General features: G+C 47.9%; 1 protein-coding gene across 1 annotated transcript in view; it reads right to left on the bottom strand.

Moving 5' to 3' along the window:
• Nucleotides 1-1,838: 1,838 nt before the first annotated feature.
• LOC144763076 (NACHT, LRR and PYD domains-containing protein 3-like) overlaps nucleotides 1,839-22,340 on the bottom strand; it is a 163,750-nt gene continuing 143,248 nt past the window's right edge. Inside the window, exons 5-6 of the mRNA XM_078648378.1 lie at nucleotides 2,415-2,483; nucleotides 1,839-1,933 (exon numbers count right to left, since the gene is read on the bottom strand). Of these exons, the coding sequence (XP_078504504.1) occupies nucleotides 1,839-1,933; nucleotides 2,415-2,483 (164 nt within the window). The remainder of the gene's footprint in view (nucleotides 1,934-2,414; nucleotides 2,484-22,340) is intronic.

The following is a 22,340-nucleotide window of genomic DNA, read 5'->3' on the forward strand; positions in this document are numbered from 1 at the left end:
TGGATCCTTTTACGTATGGGTAGCCAATGTATATCCTGTAGCAAAGGGAGGGAGGCTATTCTAGGGGGGGCGTTGGTCACCAGACGAGCCGCAGTCTTTTGAACAACCTGTAGTCTGTGTATGTCCCTTTCGTTGGCTGAGATTAACAACGCATTGCAATAGTCCTAGCAGCTTAGAATCAGAGCCTGAATCAAAGTTTTCCTCGAGGACAGTGGTAGGAAGGGGAAGACTCTTCTGAGCATGCTGAGGCTATGGAAGCAGGCTCCGATAGTGGACCATAAGATTTAACTGTCAGGCTATTTTAACTGATGTCAGCAACTATGTAACTCCTCCCACTCTGTTTAATAAGTGATTCTCATGTACCCTTAGATGTGAATAGATATTCGTGTGAACACTTGTACCGCCTCTTTTTGAGTCTCCATGCTCACTCTGCAGTAAAAGGTGTACATAAGCACCTTGGTTTCTGTATTCCATGTACTGCCTCAGACACTGCATGAGGGTTCTGTATCGATGTAGTCCCCACTCACGAGTGTTGATAATAAAATATTTGTTTAATATTACAGCTTCCGTGCCCATCTCTATTTTGTTGGTCTGAGGACTTGAGGATAAAAAAGGGAGAATCCTTGCCCCGGTGGGCCTCTGAAAAGGCTAACTCCAACAAATTGGCACCAGTCACGTGGGGCTCATTGGCAACTCGGATGCCCAACGGAGTGGTCTCGATGGAGGTTTGGAATCTCGCTAAGGATGTACACTGCATGAGGAGACTATTGTCATAGCAGACCGAAAAGCTTTTCCTATTTTCCCGAATTGACCCTCCAGGTGGTGCTGGTCTCCGACTGAGATCCCCTTGGCGTTCGACTTACAGAGACCATTAGGTCGATTTAGAGCTTGGCAGGTGGAGCCTGAAGACTTTTGTTTGGTAAGGTCATTAGATGCAACACTTCTTGATTTGTTTGGCCAAGGTTCTGGTTTTGTTTGGGTTAATATAGGCACTGCAGTTTATATGGGCAGGTAATGGGGAGATTTATTTCTAACTTGTGAATTCGTGACCGGTACTGCATTTGTGATAAGTACTATTTTGTTATAATATTATATTTATAAAATATTTTTGACAGGCCTGTTTAAAGCATGCTTCGAAGGATGTTTTTGCTTTCTTGGCGGTACCAACATGGATTTAGAACAAAGTCAGCCGGCTCCCCCTGAGGGGACACCAAATAGGTATATGTACATTAAAAACGGTATTTCTTCCATAATGTTTAGTGCACTGTGGAATAAATATATCAAAAAGGATCCTGTTGTGTGATGGCCAATGACGGGGTCGTTTGATCTTGGAAAGATTCAGTAAGTGGAACAATGTGTGTTTAAGCGCAAAAGTAGACAAGATATGTTTGACTGTGTACGAACGTGGGAGAAAGAAGCACATGAGAGAGTGAGGAAAGAGCAAGCTTTAGCAGACAAAGAACAGTGCAAAAATATCTGTATGTAAGGGCAGGAAATGAAAAATAAAGAAATGAAGGAAATAAAAGAGAAAGAGGAGAGGGAGCGTTGTCTACAGGTAAACAGCCAATACCCTGTCCGGCGCCCTCTCTATCCTCTACTTAATAAAACACAGGACGATTCAATTTTGTCAGATTGATCCCTGCCTCCATATGCTTTCCCCTCTGCCCCGAGGATGATTCTGATGATGATAGATCTCAATTAGATCAGAAAGGGACACAACCAGAAGGTAAACGGCAGACTCGTTCTTTTTTGACCACTGACCATGCAGCCTCTCTTAGATCTGCTGCTCGTAAATGGGCTTGCGGTACCACCTCTGCTCCCAACCTTATAGCAATGGTTCAGTAGTAGCCATAGTCAGAGCAGTTATATTTTGTAGAGTCCTTTACTGGTGAAGTAATCAAAAGTTTTAGGAAACATTCCAAAGAATTAGAGCCTGTTGATATAAAATGTGATCATAAACAGTTGAGTGATGGTCTTTTTCTCCCTTCCCAGGTGGCCGATTTAATTAGACGTGTGGTTAAACTATGAACTGATGCGTTCTGTTTGCAAGAGGAGAAAAAAGGCAGCGGCTGCAGCTGAACAAACAGCTCAGAACCCTGTGCAGCAGGAGGAAGTTCCAAAGACAGATAAGGCTATTGTAGTTCATGGGAAACCAATGCGTGAAGCTGCGCCTTTATATGTCCCTCCTAGTTGTGCGGGAACAAGTGATAATAAAGATTCAACTGATGCTAAGGGATATTTTGTTTATAATTGGGTCTATACTCCTTGGAGTAGAGCGGATGTCATGGCTCTTAAAGCTGCTTTGCCTGACCCGCGGAGAAATCCGGCTGCTTTTTATGAAGAAGTTGAGTGAGCTATTAGTTCTTGCTTTATGACTTTGCCTGATATTGACATGTTTTTTGGGCTTATCTTACCCCCTGACATGTGGAGATCCATTCGTATAGTAGATGATCGTCTAGCTTTTGGAGACATTTGGGCAGAAACTGAGAGAAAAATGTAGAAAGGAAAACTGCACAGAAACCACAAGAGATATTAGACCTCCCAAAAGCTATAATAACTAAGCTGAAAACCTTTATACCTCCTAAAAAGATAAATTGGACTATGTTAGCGTCTTGTAAGCAGAAAGCTGATGAGTCGGTTTCTGATTTATTTACACGTTTTGAGGAGACATCCCATGACTTTAGCGGGCAGTCATTGACAGATGACACGGGCAAGCATCTGTTTGTCGACAAATTTGTCGTGAACATGTTGCCAGAAATAGCTAGTCGCCAATAGGCAGGCAAGAGTTCATGGACTACGTCTTCCCCCGTCTGTCTTTTGACTATGGCTCAGTATTATGAATGTCAGGAATTGGAAGCAAAGGCAAGGAGGATAAAAAGGCTAAAGATTTAAAGACGAAAGTTATGTTAGCTCAGGTTTGTGGAAAAGTAAATTTTGCCATGTTCTGTGTCCCTACGCGTGTTCCATCATATGTTATGTGTGCATGATTAATATGCATATGTTATTCCCCATGTTCGATTAAAGACGCAATTACAGTTGTGTCCATCTCTAGTATGCCAGTTTCCAGTTCTCGTGAATAATACGAGTATTGGGCCTATGTAAAGTTATGTTGCCACGTTTCTCAGTATGCACGTTAATGCATTGAAAGGCCCCGTTTCTAGGCCTCAAAAGGGCCCGGACACCAGATTCAGCTCCTGTCTCCTGAAGCCCTCGCTAAGGAGCGACACAGCCCCCACCTGTGTCCTCGACCCTTCACTTACTTCCTGCCTCTCAGTGCCCGGTTCAGCCTGGCTCTGCTTCTGAGCCTGCCAAGAGTATGTTATGATTCTAGCTATCAGTTCAGCCCTCCTTCTCTGCATTCCTAAAGCTACTGAATCACATCAATAGTTTCCATCATTGTCTAGCCTTTAGGGCTCCATGTTAGAGAAATATTGTATTTAAGGGTCATTTAATATTCTTCATCACGCACTACATGTAGAATAATGCATGCTCCAGTCTTAGAGTCTGTTAGCCTTTCCCCTCTTGACTTCTAGTTTATATCAACATGTTCCCTAAACATCAGATACTAGATAGGGTTTAGGTACATGTCGCTCCGACCCTCCAGACTTCAGTCTCTGCTCCTAGCACAGAGTTCATAGCCCCCAGCTTCTCCTAGTAATACGTCATTGCCAGTTTGCGCGCACCATTAGGTTAGAGGTCCCGGCTCCTCAGGTAGCCCCCTCCATGGTTTCCGCCCCATTCATGACATATTCTGTTACGTTTGCATCACATGTCTATGTATACGCCCTGTTACACCTTCTTTTTACCCTTATCTTTCGCGACTGCTACGCGTCGTACCTATTGCTCCACCCACTGCTACGCCTATTGCAATGTAATGCTATGTGTTTGCGTTATGTATATATGCTCATGTATTGTTATTAAAAAGTAGTCCAGTCCTGATCCTGTTCAAGAGCCATTCCAGATCCTGCCCCCGGCAGCGCTTGCCATTCTGTCCCCGCAGGTTGTCCTGTTCCTGTCCTTTATGCTGTAATAAACCTGCAAAACTCCCACTACCTCGAATCTTGACTCTTATTTATTGAGCTATCTGTTATTCATTCATGCATTCAAAAATAGGGTATTATTTATTTATTTACCACATAATGGCGCCCGAACAGGGACTTGCCCTTTCCCCACGCGTCGGTGAAGCCACGCCGACCCCCTGACCCTCTGCAGTCGTGACGGAACTCTTCTGCGCAACGGCAGATATTTCTGCTCAAGTATCCCTCAGGCCCACGGAGGAGACGGAGGAGGCGGTCCAGCATCCAGACGAGACGGTGGAGGAACGCGGCGAGTCCCGACCAGAGCCCAAGCCAAGAGTCCAAGGTCCGAGGTATCCGGAGGTCCGCCCGTAACTGAAGTCCGAAGTTCGGCGTCCGTCGTCGTAGCAGTCCAGTCCAGTCCGAGGCCTCCCGTTCTTGCTGCCCGGTGAGTACCGTTACTGGGGTGGTATCTAGACAGGGTCAATCTAATTGACTCTGGTCTGTGGGTTGGTGGTACACAGACCCACAAACGAAGTGTCCATTTCGGTGGATGCGGGTCCTGACGTGTCTCTTTATGAGACCGGTAAGTTTCGTACTGTTTCAGCAGTGCATCTAGTTTCTGTTCTAGTCAGTTCTATTCTCGAGAAAATTCATGTGTTCTGTTCTCAGCATTCCAGGTAGTATTCTGTTCGAACTGTTATTTTAAATGTTCTTCATGTATTCTAAATGTCGTGGTATGAATGAAAAGTAGGTATCGTGTTCATTGTGTATTGTATTGTGTCTAGATTACAGTTCAGCCATGCCCTTATTTTCGAAGTTACGTCAGTTAAAAACTAGAAAGGGTCTGCTGGAAGCAGCAGTTCCCGTCCCGCCCAGGGACAGTCCAGGTCACTTTATGTATCAGAAACATGGCATAAGTGCCATATTATATCTAGATTTATGGGTAGAGTATACCAAGGAGTTGGAAGAAAAGTATAGATGGCCCGTATCAGGTACGTGGGATGCCGAGTGCATCATGAGAGTAGAAGAGGCATTATGGAAAAAGAAAGCCAGACAATCACAGAAAGATGCCATTGAGTTATGGCGCAAAGAATCTCATAAAAGAACCGAAAAAGAAATCAGAAAATCAGAACTAAGTAGAGAATCCTTAGAGCGAGCCCAAGAAAAAGAATTAATCGAGATAGGTGAACAAGTCAAAACTGAACAGAGAGACAGACAGAGGAATGCCCTTATTAAGGGTATGTATCCTCTTCTTGCCGAGGGCTTGCCAAAAGCGACCCCGGAGGCATCCAGTAATTTTCCGCCACCATTAGTTGCGACCAAGCTACGTCACAAACCGACCGCAGCTGATATTTTTATTTCGTCCTATCTGGACGACACAGTCCCTGAATATGCAAATCCTGTTCGCGCTCCGCCAGTCCCTGTAAATCAGGCACTTCCCGCTCCTCCAGACACCGGGGCACCCCATGCAGTACCTGCTACGGTACCCCCGGTCCAGCCAACATTTCAATTTCCCACTCTGCCACGAAGAGCATCAGTCGACGATTCTAGTCTGGGGGCCGCAGGAGGAGGTCCTCCTCAAACCCCGCCGCCACACAAACGTTTATCAGCAGTCGAATTACATGCTCGAGCATCACAGCGTACGCCCAAGTGTAATAAGTCTGTTGCAGAAATCAGGCGAGCCCTTGGCGAATGTGGCTATGACCCAGTTCCAGGCGAGGATAATATGGTTTTATATTCAGTACGCGTAAGAAGGGTGGCCGAGTATCTAGTCACCCTACCGAATATGAAAGAAGATCTAGACAGAATATATCGTTTCATCCGTACAGGGGATGATCCAGAAAGTATTGGTGAGGCTATGTCTCAAAGGAAAGCTGAGATCCAGCGCATGCTATTAAAGTTTTTAATTAACTGTCTAATAAGAGAACAAGATTACCCGTCTAAAGATCCGGCCGAAATGAAAATCTTAACAAAGTGGAGTGATAATATAGCCGAGGGTAAGCACAATACCATCAGTGCTATGGAGAGTATGTACAAGAAAATCCGTAGAGAAATAATAAAGATACACGAACAACGTAAAGCAGCACAAGTAAGCGAGAAAGAAAGTAACTCTGATACTGAAGAGGTAAATGACGAGAATCCCGCCAGAATAGCGTATGTAGGAAAATCTAGATTTCCAGATCGCCATTTACGCCTAGAACACAAGTCAATTTCCCATCATTCAGCACCAGAACAAGGTTCCCTAGAACAAGTATTTCAAGTTACCGATCACATTCTAAAATCACGAATCGGTTACAGTGAGTTAAGTACCATGCATGAACAGGAACTAGCCCGATCAGCAGTCCGATGGATTACTGATTCTACCACTTTTCCAGACGAAATAGTGGTACAAATGTTTCTGAAATTGCCCCCAGCCGAGCAGCGACTGGTGGGTATGTATATGATCCAGCACCTCATTACTCTGTATGAGGGTCAACACTCTGATCCAGGTCCGTTACATGATATCCTGAACGAGTTACTCCAGTATAGATGGAGAGGTCTAAGTACCGATTTAATTAGTGTCATTCTAGAACAGCGCCACAAATATAGAACGTTTTTGAACCCGCATTTTGTTCATGTCTCACCCCCAGAAAGTAAACAATTTTACATAGAAAGACAGAACCCGTTACGAGAAGTGCATCCAGTTAAGACAGAGGATGGTGAAATGCAACGAGTGTTTGTTTACACCCCGATTACAAAGATGGAACTCCTTGAGATGAAAAAATTAATTCCCTGTCATGACAAAGATCCAGCAGGGTTCCATAGAGAATTAAAAGACATGCTCCGTATGGGAGAATACACTTATCCAGATATGATTAAAATGTTAAAAGTTCTGTTGCCCGCAGGGGTGTATGAAAAGCTCAAGGAAAAAGAATGGGAGGTGGGAGAGAAAAAGATAGATTGGGCAGTTCTAGAAGCTGAAGATAAGTCACGTGTACCAGGTACCGGTCTAGGAGATAAATGTAAAGAATTACCAGAATTATTGATTCAAGTTTTACCCAGATTGTTAACAACGAAAAAGGAAGACTGGGATGCAATCTCAGCCTGTAAACAGAAACAAGAAGAAGACATTAGTGATTTTTATTCTAGATTTGAAAAATGTTTTAGCATCAACAGTGGCCTCAAGACAAGTAGCGAGTCATACCCTCATCTCTTTGTTACTAAATTAGTCGAGAATTCAAGTCCACAAGTTAAAAATCGAGTTTTGAAGGTCGAGAGTACCTGGCAAGCTAATACCCCGTCCCAGATGTTGCAGATGCTCCAATACCACCAGAATAGAATCAGGGAAGAACAAGAACACGAGAGAAAACGTATGAAAGACACGAAAATGAAAGTATTAGTTGCACAATCTGTTCCTCAAGACAGTCAGAAGAGGGGTCGGAATCAAGCCAGTCATCCTGCAGCTCCCGTTAAAGGGAACTGCAACTATTGTAAACAGCCAGGTCATTTTATAAACGAGTGTGCAGTTCTGAAACACAACATAGCTACCGGTAAAACAAAAGAAAGACCACGTCCGCCTAGACAAGAACAAGTTCCCCAGACTCCTCAGCCACAGAATGCACAACAGACAGTTACGGTACCGCAGCCTATTGCTGCAACACAGCATGTTACACAGCAGATGTACCAGTATGCACAGTCTGAGTATCCAGAGTATCAGCCATATTCATGAAACAGCCTAGAGAGGGAGGTAGGCTTGCCTCTCATCGAGATACCTGTAGATCAAGAAGGTCCCTATGTTCACAGTCAAGTATTAGGGAAAGACAGAAAGTTTTTGATTGATACAGGGGCAAGTAGGACCACAATTAGCCACGCCGAAGTTCCAGGGGCTCCGCTCTCAGGCTCTAGAAATGTTTCCCTTGGATTTTCAGGAAAACCCATAGTAAATGAAATATCAAAGCCAGTCACTCTAGAAGTAGGTCCATTGTCCCGTACTACTGATCTGTTACTTACTAAGTCATGTCCAGAAAATCTACTAGGCATTAAAACACTGAAAGAGTTAGGTGCAGTTATATGCTGTTCCCCAGAGGGAATACGTCTGTTCCTACGTGACTTTAAGGGTCACTATGTTTTACGTGATTTCGATCCAAGATTGTCCAATGTTCCGCAGCATTTATGGGCGCAAGGTCCAACTGATGTAGGGTACATGCAAATCACACCCCATCGTGTGACTCTCAAACCAGGTGTAGTGTTACCACGAATCAGACAGTACAGATTGCCACCTGAGGCTGTAGCAGCCTTATCCAAAATTATTGACGAGCTCATCGCTCAAGGAGTAGTTGTAGAAACTGACTCCAATGTATGCAATTCTCCGATCATTCCAGTCATGAAACGTACTGATCCAAATGCACCCCCAGTATATCGATTAGTGATTGACCTACGGGAACTTAATAAATGTATTATTCCTCAGTACCCAGTTGTTCCAGATATCTCTTCCCTATTGACAGCCATTGATTCCGAAGCCACGTTCTTTACAGTAATCGACCTCAAGAACGCATTTTTTAGTGTTCCAATTCATCCAGACAGCCAGTTTCTTTTCGGATTCTGTTTAAATGGAAGGAGCTATATGTTCACACGCGCTCCTCAAGGTTTCACAGAAAGTCCTAGTATTTACAGTCAAGCACTTAAGAGACAACTTGATAATGTTCACATGCCAACTGACACTGCCCTGCTCCAGTATGTCGATGATCTACTGATCACAGCCCGTTCTGAACGTGATTGCGAGCGAGCGTCACTGACGGTTCTGTATTTCCTAGCCGAGATGGGGCACAAGGTGTCCCCTTCGAAGCTTCAATTCTGTGTCCAGCAAGTGGTCTACTTGGGACACTTACTGTCCAAGAGGGGTAGGCAGTTGACACCAGACCGTATCCAGTTAATAGCGAGTCTTCCTCAGCCCAAGACCCAGAAGGAGGTACGTGCCTTTATCGGCCTTACTTCTTATTGTAGACAATGGATTCCTCAGTATGCATTTCTAGCCAAGCCACTGATACAGTTAACGACACAGGAGGCAGCCGTACCGACTGTTCTCCCTTGGACATCTGAACATACACTTAGTTTCAACGAGTTAAAGAAAGCTTTATGCCAAGCTCCAGTCCTAGCCACACCGAACTACAGTAAGCCTTTTACACTTTTCGTTACTGAACGTGAAGGTACAGCATTATCTGTTCTCACACAAGATCAAGCAGGACAATACAAGCCCTGTGCTTATTTTTCGAGCACATTAGATCCAGTCGCCCAGGCTTTGCCTGCGTGCCTCAAGTCAGTTGCAGCCACAGCACTAGCTATTAGACAAAGTGATTCCATAGTATTAGGACACCCCCTGGCAGTACAAGTTCCGCACTCCGTGGAAGTTCTTCTAAATCGAACACAAACTCAGCACTTGACAATTGCACGTTTAACAGGTTATGAATTGACACTGTTCCAGCCACACATAGAAATCAGACGCTGCAACGTTCTGAACCCTGCTACACTGTTACCATCAGCTAATTCAAATTCTGCCACACATGACTGTGTGGAAGTAGTTAACATTACGACAAAGCCAAGACAAGATCTGACAGATATTCCATTACCATATCCCGACCTGACACTTTATGTGGATGGTTCATGCATGAGAACAAGTACAGGAGATCTAGTCGCCGCGTATGCAGTGACTACTGACACTGAAGTTATTGAGACACACCGTATTGACACTCTGTCCGCTCAAGCAGCAGAGCTAGTTGCTCTGACACAAGCCTGCATACACGCCAAGAACCTGAAAGTTAATATTTACACAGATTCACGCTACGCATTTGGAGTCGTACACGACTTTGGAGTGCTCTGGCAGGAGAGAGGTTTCATGACTTCTCATGGAACCAAGATTCAGCATGGTCTCCTTATTCAAGCTCTGTTAGATGCAATACATTTAACGACATCCATTGCCATCATGAAGTGCAAGGCACACACGAAAGTCACTGACATTATTTCCCAGGGTAACGATCTAGCAGATCGCACAGCCAAGCTTACAGCCCAGACTCCAGACATTCCAGTTAACATGACACACACTCCAGATCCGACTACATGTATGACAGTTAAAGACCCTACTCAAGATGTCATAGACATCCAGTTACATGCTACTCTCGATGAAATCAAGAAATGGTCCGAACAAGGAGGGGTCCAGACAGATCAAGGATGGGTGACGAAGGGAAGAACCTCATGGTTTCTCCCCGACTCTATGGTTCAAGTCATTATCAATACCGCACATAGTCCAGCACATTTAGGAGAAAAAGCTATGTTAGATAGTATCCAGAACATTTGGTTCAACAAGCATTTACGAGCTGCAGCTAAGCAGAAAGTCCGTACCTGTATGATATGTTGTCAGTTTAATCCAGGTAAAAGTGTCCCGGTGGAACAAGGTGGATTCCAGCCTCCTGACCACCCTTTTGAAGTCCTCCAGATGGATTATATTCAGATGGAGCGATGTCGAGGTTTCAAGTATGTCCTCGTAGTTGTATGCGCTTTGTCCAGGTGGACAGAAGCATATCCAGTCCCAGATTACACAGCCGCGACCACTGCCAAGCAGCTGGTTCGTGAATTCTTCCCTCGTTATGGACTCCCTAGGGTCGTATATTCTGATAACGGCCAGCCATTCTCCTCAGAGTTAATGAAGCACGTTTCCCTTTTGTTAGGGTACCAGTGGAAGTTCCATTGTGTACGCCATCCTGAAGCAGCCGGTCTCGTAGAGAGACATAATCAGACCCTGAAAATCCGCATCGCTAAAGTTTGTCAAGAGAAAGGTGTGGACTGGCTAGTAGCTCTGCCAGTCGCCTTGTTTTACATGCGCATGGTCGCACATTCCAGATCAGGTCTGTCCCCGTACGAGGTCGTTTTCGGCCGCCCCCCTAACATGTGGGGTACACCTAGACCCCGAAGTATTACCGATGTTTCAAGTAACATGCTGACAGATTACCTAGCTTCCTTGATGTCTGCCCTCAACTCTTGTCGTTCACAGGTTGCCGCCGCATTTCCAGACAATACCGAGGTGGCACCGCATGAAATCGTTCCAGGATCCATGGTTCTTGTCCGCAATTTCGACCGATCAAGTCCGCTGGAGCCACGCTGGAAGGAGCCCCGACAGGTCCTCCTCACCACCCGTACAGCCGTGAAGTTGGAAGGTCGCAAAGGCTGGGTGCACCTTTCTCATGTTAAAAAGTTTATGGATTGAAGCCCATCTCAAAGAACATTTCCCAGGATTTGAAGGATTGCCAAAGTACTATTCTTAAGGACTGTCCCGCAAATGACATTGATTCAAAACCCTCCCCGTTAGAGAAAACTCCGCAGCAGGAGTATAAACAGAAATTAAGGTCTAGTAAAATAAGTCAGCCAGTTTGATTGTCTAAGTCCTCCCCTAGGTGAAACGGTTAGACTGTTTCTGACATGTATAAAATAGACCCCCATAGTGAGAGAGTCAGTCAAAACTCAATCCGATGTATCGTTTTTCTAAGTTTCATATTATTTCTCAGCATTCTGATTTCCTGCACCAGTTATGCATTTTATCTGTGTTTTCCAGTTTCTCATGTAAATACGTCTTCTAATATTACAGCAGAGCACACGTTTAGTGACCTGCCACCTCATGAACTCTCCTACCGCCTCGCTATGCGTAATAACTCTTTTATCCGAATGTTACATTACTCACACCAGACCAGCAATGCCACTAATTGTTGGGTATGTGGTCGACTCCCCCCTTTCCAGACACCGAAGGGAGTTCTGCCACTCTTTCCTTATCCTTTTTCACATAATGGTTCGTGTGGAGCATGGTCCACGTTAACGTCATCCTCAACAGATATGTCTTTTCTTAACAGTACATGTTTTCCAGACAAGCAAGGTCTTCCCCACAGAACCGGGTTAGATCTAGAAAATGAAGTTTACAATTTAGGTAATTATTCTTCGAATTTCATGGTCCTGAATGTTCAGTCTGATACTACTCCAGACTTACCCGCTATTTCAGTACTACCAGTCAAAGGCGAATTATGTGTCCGAAATAATGGTTCCGTACATGTAGGACATAGTGATTGTACTACTATTGTCAAGTATAGTGACAGTGGGAAATCTATTTTCAAAGCTTCACGTCATTCATATTTTATTTGTGGTCAGACCGCATATGTTCGTCTGCCCCTCAATTGGGAGGGAACCTGTTACATTGCCTTCCTACTGCCACCAGTTTTTCTAGCCCCATCTGATTATCATAGAAACACACATCTAGTACACATTAGACATAGAAGGGAGATCGAGTCCCCAATTGTCGATTATACTGAAACTACTCTAGAACAGTATACAGACTTCAATAAAGGTTTCTTCTTCTTTATAGGCCCTGTCCAGAATAGTAAGTTAATCCGTAGATTAACCAGAACCCTTGAAGCTGTAGTAAATGAGACTGCCTCTGCTCTAGGTAACCTAACCGAAGAGCAATCTGCTATGAGATTTGTAGTTTTGCAAAATCGTCTCGTCCTTGACGTCATACTGGCCGATAGGGGCGGGGCTTGTAGAATCATCGGATCCAGTTGCTGCATTTTCATTCCAAATAATGCGCCGTCTGTTTATTCAGCTATAACCAGACTTCATAAAATTGCCCATCTGATACACCAAAATCCAGGCACCTGGACATGGTCCGGTTGGCTCTGGGGTATAATTTCCGCCTGGGGATGGAAAGTCTTGTCCTTTCTAGGTATAGCAGTAGCGATCATATTCAGTTGCTGCCTCTGTATACAATGTGGCCCTGCGATCTGCGGCATTTGTGCTACATCCTGTATTCCTAGTATAACTCCTAGTCCCAAGTCCCGTTCTAAAACCCGTTCCAAGAGAATTCGAGATGAGCAAATGATACTGTATGAAATGATAGATGGTATCATGAATATTGATGTTTCCTGATGGAAACGTAGTGACAAGGAGGGAATGTGGAAAAGTAAATTTTGCCATGTTCTGTGTCCCTACGCGTGTTCCATCATATGTTATGTGTGCATGATTAATATGCATATGTTATTCCCCATGTTCGATTAAAGACGCAATTACAGTTGTGTCCATCTCTAGTATGCCAGTTTTCAGTTCTCGTGAATAATACGAGTATTGGGCCTATGTAAAGTTATGTTGCCACGTTTCTCAGTATGCACGTTAATGCATTGAAAGGCCCCGTTTCTAGGCCTCAAAAGGGCCCGGACACCAGATTCAGCTCCTGTCTCCTGAAGCCCTCGCTAAGGAGCGACACAGCCCCCACCTGTGTCCTCGACCCTTCACTTACTTCCTGCCTCTCAGTGCCCGGTTCAGCCTGGCTCTGCTTCTGAGCCTGCCAAGAGTATGTTATGATTCTAGCTATCAGTTCAGCCCTCCTTCTCTGCATTCCTAAAGCTACTGAATCACATCAATAGTTTCCATCATTGTCTAGCCTTTAGGGCTCCATGTTAGAGAAATATTGTATTTAAGGGTCATTTAATATTCTTCATCACGCACTACATGTAGAATAATGCATGCTCCAGTCTTAGAGTCTGTTAGCCTTTCCCCTCTTGACTTCTAGTTTATATCAACATGTTCCCTAAACATCAGATACTAGATAGGGTTTAGGTACATGTCGCTCCGACCCTCCAGACTTCAGTCTCTGCTCCTAGCACAGAGTTCATAGCCCCCAGCTTCTCCTAGTAATACGTCATTGCCAGTTTGCGCGCACCATTAGGTTAGAGGTCCCGGCTCCTCAGGTAGCCCCCTCCATGGTTTCCGCCCCATTCATGACATATTCTGTTACGTTTGCATCACATGTCTATGTATACGCCCTGTTACACCTTCTTTTTACCCTTATCTTTCGCGACTGCTACGCGTCGTACCTATTGCTCCACCCACTGCTACGCCTATTGCAATGTAATGCTATGTGTTTGCGTTATGTATATATGCTCATGTATTGTTATTAAAAAGTAGTCCAGTCCTGATCCTGTTCAAGAGCCATTCCAGATCCTGCCCCCGGCAGCGCTTGCCATTCTGTCCCCGCAGGTTGTCCTGTTCCTGTCCTTTATGCTGTAATAAACCTGCAAAACTCCCACTACCTCGAATCTTGACTCTTATTTATTGAGCTATCTGTTATTCATTCATGCATTCAAAAATAGGGTATTATTTATTTATTTACCACAGGTTTATGGTCCATCTTACAGAGGTGGTGGTAGAGGCGGACGTGCGATGTATCGTCCTTGTGCACCCTCTTTTCCTCGATCAACTTTGTCTTCCGATCAGTTTTCTTATTGTAAGGAGATTGATCATTGGCGTTTTGAGTGCCCCCTTTTGAAAGGACAGCAGTATCAGCGTGGTACAGGACATATAAGAAGCCACCCAGGGACCTTCGGAAATAGGGGAGGTATGGATAATCAAACTAGGTTTGAGGCAGTTGAACATACTCAAAATTCCTCTGATACTTTTGACAGATGAAATCAGTATCAGATGTCCGATTATTCAATCGATGATTTGAAGGACTCTAATTAAGTATAGTTATACCTAGGATGGGATGAGGAATCAGTTGAAGTCCCAGTAGATCAGAAGGGTCCCTATGTTAATGCAAATGTTTTGGGTTCTACTGATCGGTTTTTGATTGCTACAGGAGCTACTCATAGGGCCCTGTCTAAACAATTCGATCAATCAATCATATCATTTGTAAAGCGCACTACTCACCCGTGAGGGTCTCAAGGCGCTGGGATTGGGAAGGCTGCTACTGCTCTAAAAGCCAGCTCTTAAGGAGTTTTCTGAAGGTCAGAAGGTCTTCGGTCTGCCGTAGGTGGATGGGGAGGGTGTTCCAGGTCTTGGGAGCGAGGTGGGAGAACGATCTGCTGCCTCAGGTCGCTCTTCGGAAGCGGGGGACTGTGGCGAGGGTGAGGTCGGCGGAGCGGAGCTGGCGGGTGGGGGTGTAGAAGCTGAGTCGTCTGTTGAGGTATGTTGGTCCGGTGTTGTGGAGTGCCTTGTGTGCGTGGGTGAGGAGCTTGAAGGTTATCCTCTTGTTGACTGGGAGCCAGTGCAGGTCTCTCAGGTGGGGTGTGATGTGGCTCATCTTTAATCTCTCCTCCTCACCCCTTTCTATCTTAAATTTCCAATCTATTATGATTTTCATCAGGGACTGGATGAACCACAACCATCTCAAACTGAACCCGGATAAAACCGAGTTGGTTCTCACTGGTGGTTCATCCAGTCCCTGGAATTCTCTCTTCTGGCCCTCCTCTTTTGGCACTTCCCCCACTCCTTCTTCCACAGTTAAAACCCTGGGTGTTAAAATCAATAACCAACTCACTCTACACTCACATATCAGTTCAGTTGTTTCTTCCTGTTTTCTTACTCTTCGAACTATCCGTACTGTCTCCCGTTTCTTTTCTCCCCAAGCACTTAAGCTGATCATGTCCGCACTGGTGATCTCGCGGCTGGACTATGCCAATGCCATTTACAACGGCATCCCTGCATACAGCCTGCGGAAGCTCCAGATGATTCAGAACCAAGCGGCCCGGTTGGTATATGGTCTCACCCGCTTTCACCACTCCACACCCCTCCTAAAGGAGCTTCATTAAGGAACGCTCCCTTTTTAAAACCGGCTGTATGGTTTTTCAGGCTCGCCAGGGCACTGCCCCCGCTTTTATTTCCTCTCTGATCCAAGACTATGTCCCGACCAGAGAGCTCCGCTCCTCCTCTAAATCCTTTCTGCAAATTCCACGTTTTAAGCGTAAAAAGTGGGGTGGAGCCAATTTTTCAACTCTGGCTCCCACCTTCTGGAACTCCCTCCCTGATCACCTACGCTTGGCCACACAATATTCATCTTTCCGCAGAGATTTAAAAACGTTCTTATTTCGACAGGCTTTTCCCTTGTAACCGCCCATTTTCTTTTGCGCTTGGTTACTCCGCCCTTGCTAGTCTTACTACTATAGCGCCAAGAAAACCGTATGGTGAACGCTGCGCTTTACAAATGTTTTAAATTCTAAGGGATGTCGAGGATCAGGCGTGCAGAGGCGTTCTGGATGCGTTGGAGCCGTCTCAGGAGTTTGGCCGATGCTCCTGCGTAGAGGACGTTTCCATAGTTCAACCTGCTGCTGACGAGGGCCTGGGTGACCGTTCTTCTCGTTTCAGTGGGGATCCACTTGTAGATCCTACGGAGCATGTGGAGGGTGTTGAAGCAGGAGGAGGAGACGGCGTTGACCTGTTTAGTCATGGAGAGGGTGGAGTCGAGGATTTCCCCTAGGTTGCGTGCGTGGTCAGTGAGTGTTGGAGCGGTTCCCAGTGCAGTCGGCCACTAGGAGTCGTCCCAGGCCGAACGGTTGGATCCAAGGATGAGGACCTTTGTCTTGTCCGAGTTCAGCTTCAGTCGGCTGTTCCTCATCCATTCAGCAATGGCCTTCATTCCTTCGTGTGGGGTCCTTGGTGAGGGAGAGGATCAGCTGGGTGTCATCGGCGTAGGACAGGATGTTCAGGTCATGCCAACGGGCGATGTGAGCGAGCGGTGCCATGTAGATGTTAAACAGAGTTGGGCTGAGAGATGAGCCCTAGGGTACGCCACAGATGATCTTGGTGGCTTCGGGGAGGAAGGGGGGAAGACGGACGCTCTGTGTTCTGCCGGAGAGGAAGGAGGTGGTCCAGTCCAGGGCCTTCTCTTGGATCCCAGCATTGTGGAGGTGTGTTCATAGTGTGGGGTGACAGACCGTGTCAAAGGCGGCTGACAGGTCCAGGAGGATGAGGGTTGCCGTTTCTCCGTTGTCCAGTAGGGACTTGATGTCATCGGTGGCGGCGATGAGGGCAGTTTCGTTGCTGTGGTTCCTAGGGCTCCCCTGTCTGGCTTAACAATAACATTGATAGGATTCGATGGGGCACCATCCCTTAGCCCACTGTCACAGCTGCTTGCATTTCATGTTGATAAATTCACTGCAGCCTGTCCTTTTTTTTTTGTTTTCCCCTAACACGCCAAACAATATTGTGGGTCTCGATATACCCAAACATTTTCATGCTACGATGCGTTGTTCCCCAGAAGGTGTGCGTGTTATTTTAAATGACAAATATCCCATGGTTGAGAGGTCTTGTCTCCTTAAAGAAGATATTGTTTTGGCATCACTACCGAGTACTTTGTGGGCTACATTAGATACCGATGTAAAACAAATGGTTATCCCACCAGTTCATATTCAAGCGAAGGAGGGCACTTCATTGCCTCGACTGCCTCAATATAAAATATCTCGAGAAGGCGAAGAAGCACTAATACGTATTGTTCAAGATCTGATTACGGTAGGAGTTGTGGAAGAAGTCCCTTACAATATTTGTAATAGTCCTATCCTTCCCATTTTGAAGAAAGAGGCTGATACTAAAATATACATGTTTATCATTGACTTACGAGAGGTTAATAATATCAAAGTGCCCCAATATCCAGTAGTCTCTGACATCACGACACAATGCTTTCTTCTCGATACCTATTCATCCTGACCGCCGTTATTTATTCGGCTTCACTTTGAATAATTGATCCTTCAGATTCTGTAGAGCTCCACAGGGGTATACAGAGAGTCCTAGTATTTACAGCCAATCATTGAAAAGGCAGCTTCTCCTGACTAAGGAGGGATGTACACTCACACCAGACCACATTCAAGTTATTTTAGACACGCCTGTGCCCCGTACTCAGAAAGATGTTTGTGCACTGATTGGCCTTACTTCTTTTTGTAGGCAGTGGATTCCTAGCTTTTCTCACATTGTTAAACCCTTGTTGGCCCTTTTGACTAAAGATACTCCGATGCCTCTCCCATGCACTACTGAATGCCAGAATGCTTTATATCAGTTGCATCAAGCTCTATGTTCTGCACCAGTATTAGGAACTCCAGACTACACTAAAGCCTTCACACTCTATGTACACGAGAGGGATGGTTGCACTCTCTCAGTTTTAACATAGAAACACTGTGATATGCAGCGTCCTTGTGCATATTTCTCTGTTGTCCTTGATCCAGACGCTCGTGCGTTGCCTGGGTGTATTCGTTCTGTGGCAGCGGCAGCTGTGTCCATTCGTCAGAATGAGGGGATAGTTTTGTCACATAGATTGTTTGCGTTAGTACCCAATGCAGTTGACACCTTGTTGAACCAAACAAAAACGCAGCACTTAACTAGTGCTCGTTTGACAGGATATGAATTTACACTTTTGGTTCCTCATATCACTTTGAAAACATGTTTGACCTGTAATCCAGCTACTCTATTGCCATTCCCAGCTACTCAGTCTCAGTCGCAAGAGTCCCATGACTGTATATTTCTCACTGAGGAACAAAGGGTCATGTTGACCTACAAGATACGCCCCTTTCTAGTGTCGATGGGGAATTGTGGGTTGATGGGTGTTGGACCCGGCCTCGTGGCGTGGTCCCGCCCCTCCCCGCATGGCGGGCCCCGGACAGCAGCGACCCCTGCCCTCCCCGGCGAAGCTACCTCTCCAACCCTCAATGAGAGCCGCCACTCCTGGCGACCCCCGGCTCTCGCCCTCAGGAACACGGCGACCCCTGTTCGCCCCACTCTGCTGGCCCAGGCGCTACCCGGGCCGCCATCCCAGGCCCCGACTCCATCTTGGACCCTCCCCGTCCTGACCAAATGGCCTCGGCCCGTCCACGGCCGCAACCTCGGCGAAGCCCCGACATCGAGGCACCAAGATCCGACCAGGTGGTAAAACGGCCACTTGACGGATCAAGGAGGAGGGGAGTTTCAATGGCCCTTCAATCGTCCCCGGACGCCTGGTTTCGATCGCCCTCCGGACTCCCTGGGCACTGGCTCCACCCCCCTGTTGGGTGTCTGGACACTCTCCTCCCGGCCCCTCTGATCCCCAGGCGCGAGGGTCCGGTCATCAAAGGACTCCAGACCTATATCTAGGTCAGCTCTGGAATGGGTCAGAAGTTGTATCCAGGAGTCGAGAGACCTGCAGATTGAATCACGGCTGACCCTGAGAGGAACTCGCTACTTTGAATCAAAACCATCTTCGGAACATGCTGGCGCTGCCGCGGCCCAACCTCGCTGAAACTACCTTCAGAGCCTGCTGCCGCTGCCGCAGCCCAACCTCGCTGAAACCATCTTCGAAGCCTGCTGGTGCTGCTGCAGCCCATCCTCGCTGAAACCATCTTCGGAGCCTGCTGGCGCTGCCGAGACCTTAAGGATCCCTCGATCCGTTGTACATATTGCCGAGAGAACCAATCGTTAGTACTGATAAAGATTCTAAGAAGTATCCTCTTGCGTGGTGTCCCTTTGTAGTGGTGTAATTGCTCTGCTGTTACGATTCTAAGAGAGGAGCCTCACCCAGGAGGCCTCTCGACGGCGCTCGGCCAACTCCATACGGAGAGTTGGGTCTCGGGGTGGTCAGTCAGACATCTTCTGCCTCCCCAGGGATCGCCTTTCTAACATTGGTGGCAGGCGGTGCGATCCGAGCCGACGCAGATCGTACAGAGAGTGACTCACCCACTACTGACAGAAACACACCGCAACCATGACTACCAAAGAAACCAGACCGACCACGGAGTTCCAGAAGGAACGATTAGAAGTTTATAATCATAAAAAACTGAAACAATTCTGCAAGGACCTGGGCATCGCTACCACTGGACTAAGCACAGAGGAAGATTTTAAGCTAGCCCTACAAACATGGGTGGAGGCAGGAGCGACGCCGCCCCAGAACGAAGATAACACGGTTCCAAACCTGCACCCGGAGACCCACGCAACCCCGGTGGAGGAAAGACATACAAACGTAGACACGGGCCTCTCCCACGAAGACGCTCGAGAGCGAGAAAGGAGCCGGCTCCACGAATTGGAGCTCGCCCGACTCCGTCTGGACGGAGAACTACAGCTAGCCGAGAAGAATATAGCCCTTGAGCAACTACGGCTACAAGGGGACCTGGAGGAGAAACGAATGCAGAGAGACTTAGAGGAGAAGAAGCTCACGTTCGAGCACGAGCGGGGCTTAAAGGAACTTGAGATTCAGGCCAAAAGTAGGGAGGCCAGCGCCTCCGGGAGCCAGAGCCCGCCTCCTCCTGCAGACACGAAGGTCCACATCCCCAAGGATGTCATCAAAGAATACTACAAAAACGACGACATCCAACAATGGTTTAAGGCTTACAAAGTGGCCATGGCCTCCCATCGAATACCCGCCAAAGACTGGGGCGCCGGCTTGTGGGGGAAGTTTGTCAACGAAGGGAGAGACGCCCTGCTAGAGCTCCCCGACGCCGAGATGACCTCTTATGAGCACATGAAAGCCGCCATCCTTACTCGCTATGGGCTCACCCCCGAGATGTACCGGCAGCGATTCCGAGACTGTAAGAAACTCCCCGGTACTACATGGGTGGAGTACGTGAACTTCTATAGTAGGGCCCTAGAGGGATGGATCAAAGGCAGCCAGGTCACCACCAACGAGCAGCTGTTCAACCTCATTGTATGGGAGCACCTCTCCAACAACTGTTTCGTCAAACTCAGGCAGCATCTCCTCGACAGCAAACTAACCGAGCCACACAATCTCGCCGTCGAGGCCGATCGATGGGTGAGCACCCGGGTCTCCCGGAGCCCGATAGGAGACTACGGACGAGGTTCCCTGGGGAACCACCGCCCGCGAGGCGGAGGAGGAGGTCAGAACAGGAGCCAAGACTTCCCCGCGGGGCCGCCCCGAACTCTAATTTGCCCTCCCTGGCCGGAGGAGGGGCCCCCCCAGCATGGCCGGGGCCCCGCCCGAACGTTACCTGCCACAGATGCCAGCAGCCCGGTCACTATGCCAATGACCCCCTCTGCCTGATGAACCAAACGACCCGGCACCACCGGTCCTCCAAACCGCCAGATCGCCGCCGACGCCCTGGGAGAAGAAAGGGGCGAAGGAGAGGACTATGACCACAACCAGACCGAGTGGGAGCCCGCAGCTATGTCCCTAGTATGCCTAGGAGAAAGAGACATGATCCCCCGGGCCCCGAACCCGGGCAACACTCAAAAGTACCGCCAACGGGTCACCATAAATGGGCACCGGGCGGAAGCCCTCCACGACACTGGAGCCAGCATAACCTGCCGTCCGTTGCCACTTAGTGAGCTCCGACCAAATCCTGCCCAATGTGCTGTGCCCATTACGGTCAGCGGACAACTCTGAGAGCCTGTGCCAAATGGCCCGTATCCCCTTCGAGTGGGGAGGGGTGTCGGGCATGCTGAAAGTGACCGTCCGGGACGATGCCCCCGTGGATTGCCTCCTCGGGAACGACCAAGAAATTTCCCCCTGGGCCCACGTCGAGCGGAGAGAGCATCTGGGGATGCTAGGCCTTCCTGAGTGGGTTTGAGCGACCACCCGCTCCATGGCCGCCCGAATCACCGCTCCAACGGAAGACATCCCGACTGAGGAACCGGAGTGGCCCGCACCTCCGCCAACCCGCCGTGGCCGAAGAGCCAGAGCCAGAGCCCCTGGGGCCCGGCGGTGGAGAAATTTCTGAGCTCGGCAACCTCCCGGAACTAGTCCAATGGCGCCAAGAAGGTGGCCCCACCCGAGAACAGTTCCGGCAAGAGCAGAAAACCTGTCCCTCCCTCGAAGGAATCCCACAGCAAGCCGCCACTCAAGCCACCGGAGACCCATCGGTGTCCCACTGGGTCTATTTGGACCACGACCTCCTCTATAGCGAACAAAAGATCGCCGAACTGGGGGCCAGCCGTGTGCTGGTGGTCCCCCTCCGATTCAGAGACTTCCTCCTGAACCTGGCACACGATGTGCCTCTCGCCGGGCACCTGGGACAGGACAAAACCTACAGCCGCCTGGTGACCCATTTCTACTGGCCAAAGATGAAGAACGATGTGAACAATTACTGCCGGACTTGCCCCACCTGCCAAGCCAGCGGGAAGAGTGGAGGGAAACACAAGGCCCCCCTCCAACCCTTCCCAGTCGTCAACACCCCCTTCGAGCGGGTAGGAATAGACATTATGGGGCCTCTGGAGCCTCGCACCTCCCAAGGACACCGGTTTATTCTCGTCCTGGTGGACCATGCCACCCGCTATCCCGAAGTCATCCCTCTTCGGACTGTGACGGCCCCCGTAGTAGGTCGGGCGCTGATGGGGATCTTCTCCAGGGTGGGCTTCCCTCGAGAGTTCTTCAGTGACCGGGGTACGAACATTATTTCTCGTTACATGAAGTCCCTGTGGCCACAGTGCGGGGTCACCTATAAGTTTACGACCCCCTACCACCCCCAAGGGAATGGGCTGGTGGAACATTTCAATCGAACTCTCAAAGGGATGATCATGGGCCTGGAGGAGCCCTTGCGACGCCAGTGGGATGTGCTGCTGCCCTGC

This window comes from Lissotriton helveticus, chromosome 6, assembly GCF_964261635.1.
Source record: "Lissotriton helveticus chromosome 6, aLisHel1.1, whole genome shotgun sequence".
In the NCBI taxonomy this organism is placed as follows: Eukaryota; Metazoa; Chordata; class Amphibia; order Caudata; family Salamandridae; genus Lissotriton; species Lissotriton helveticus.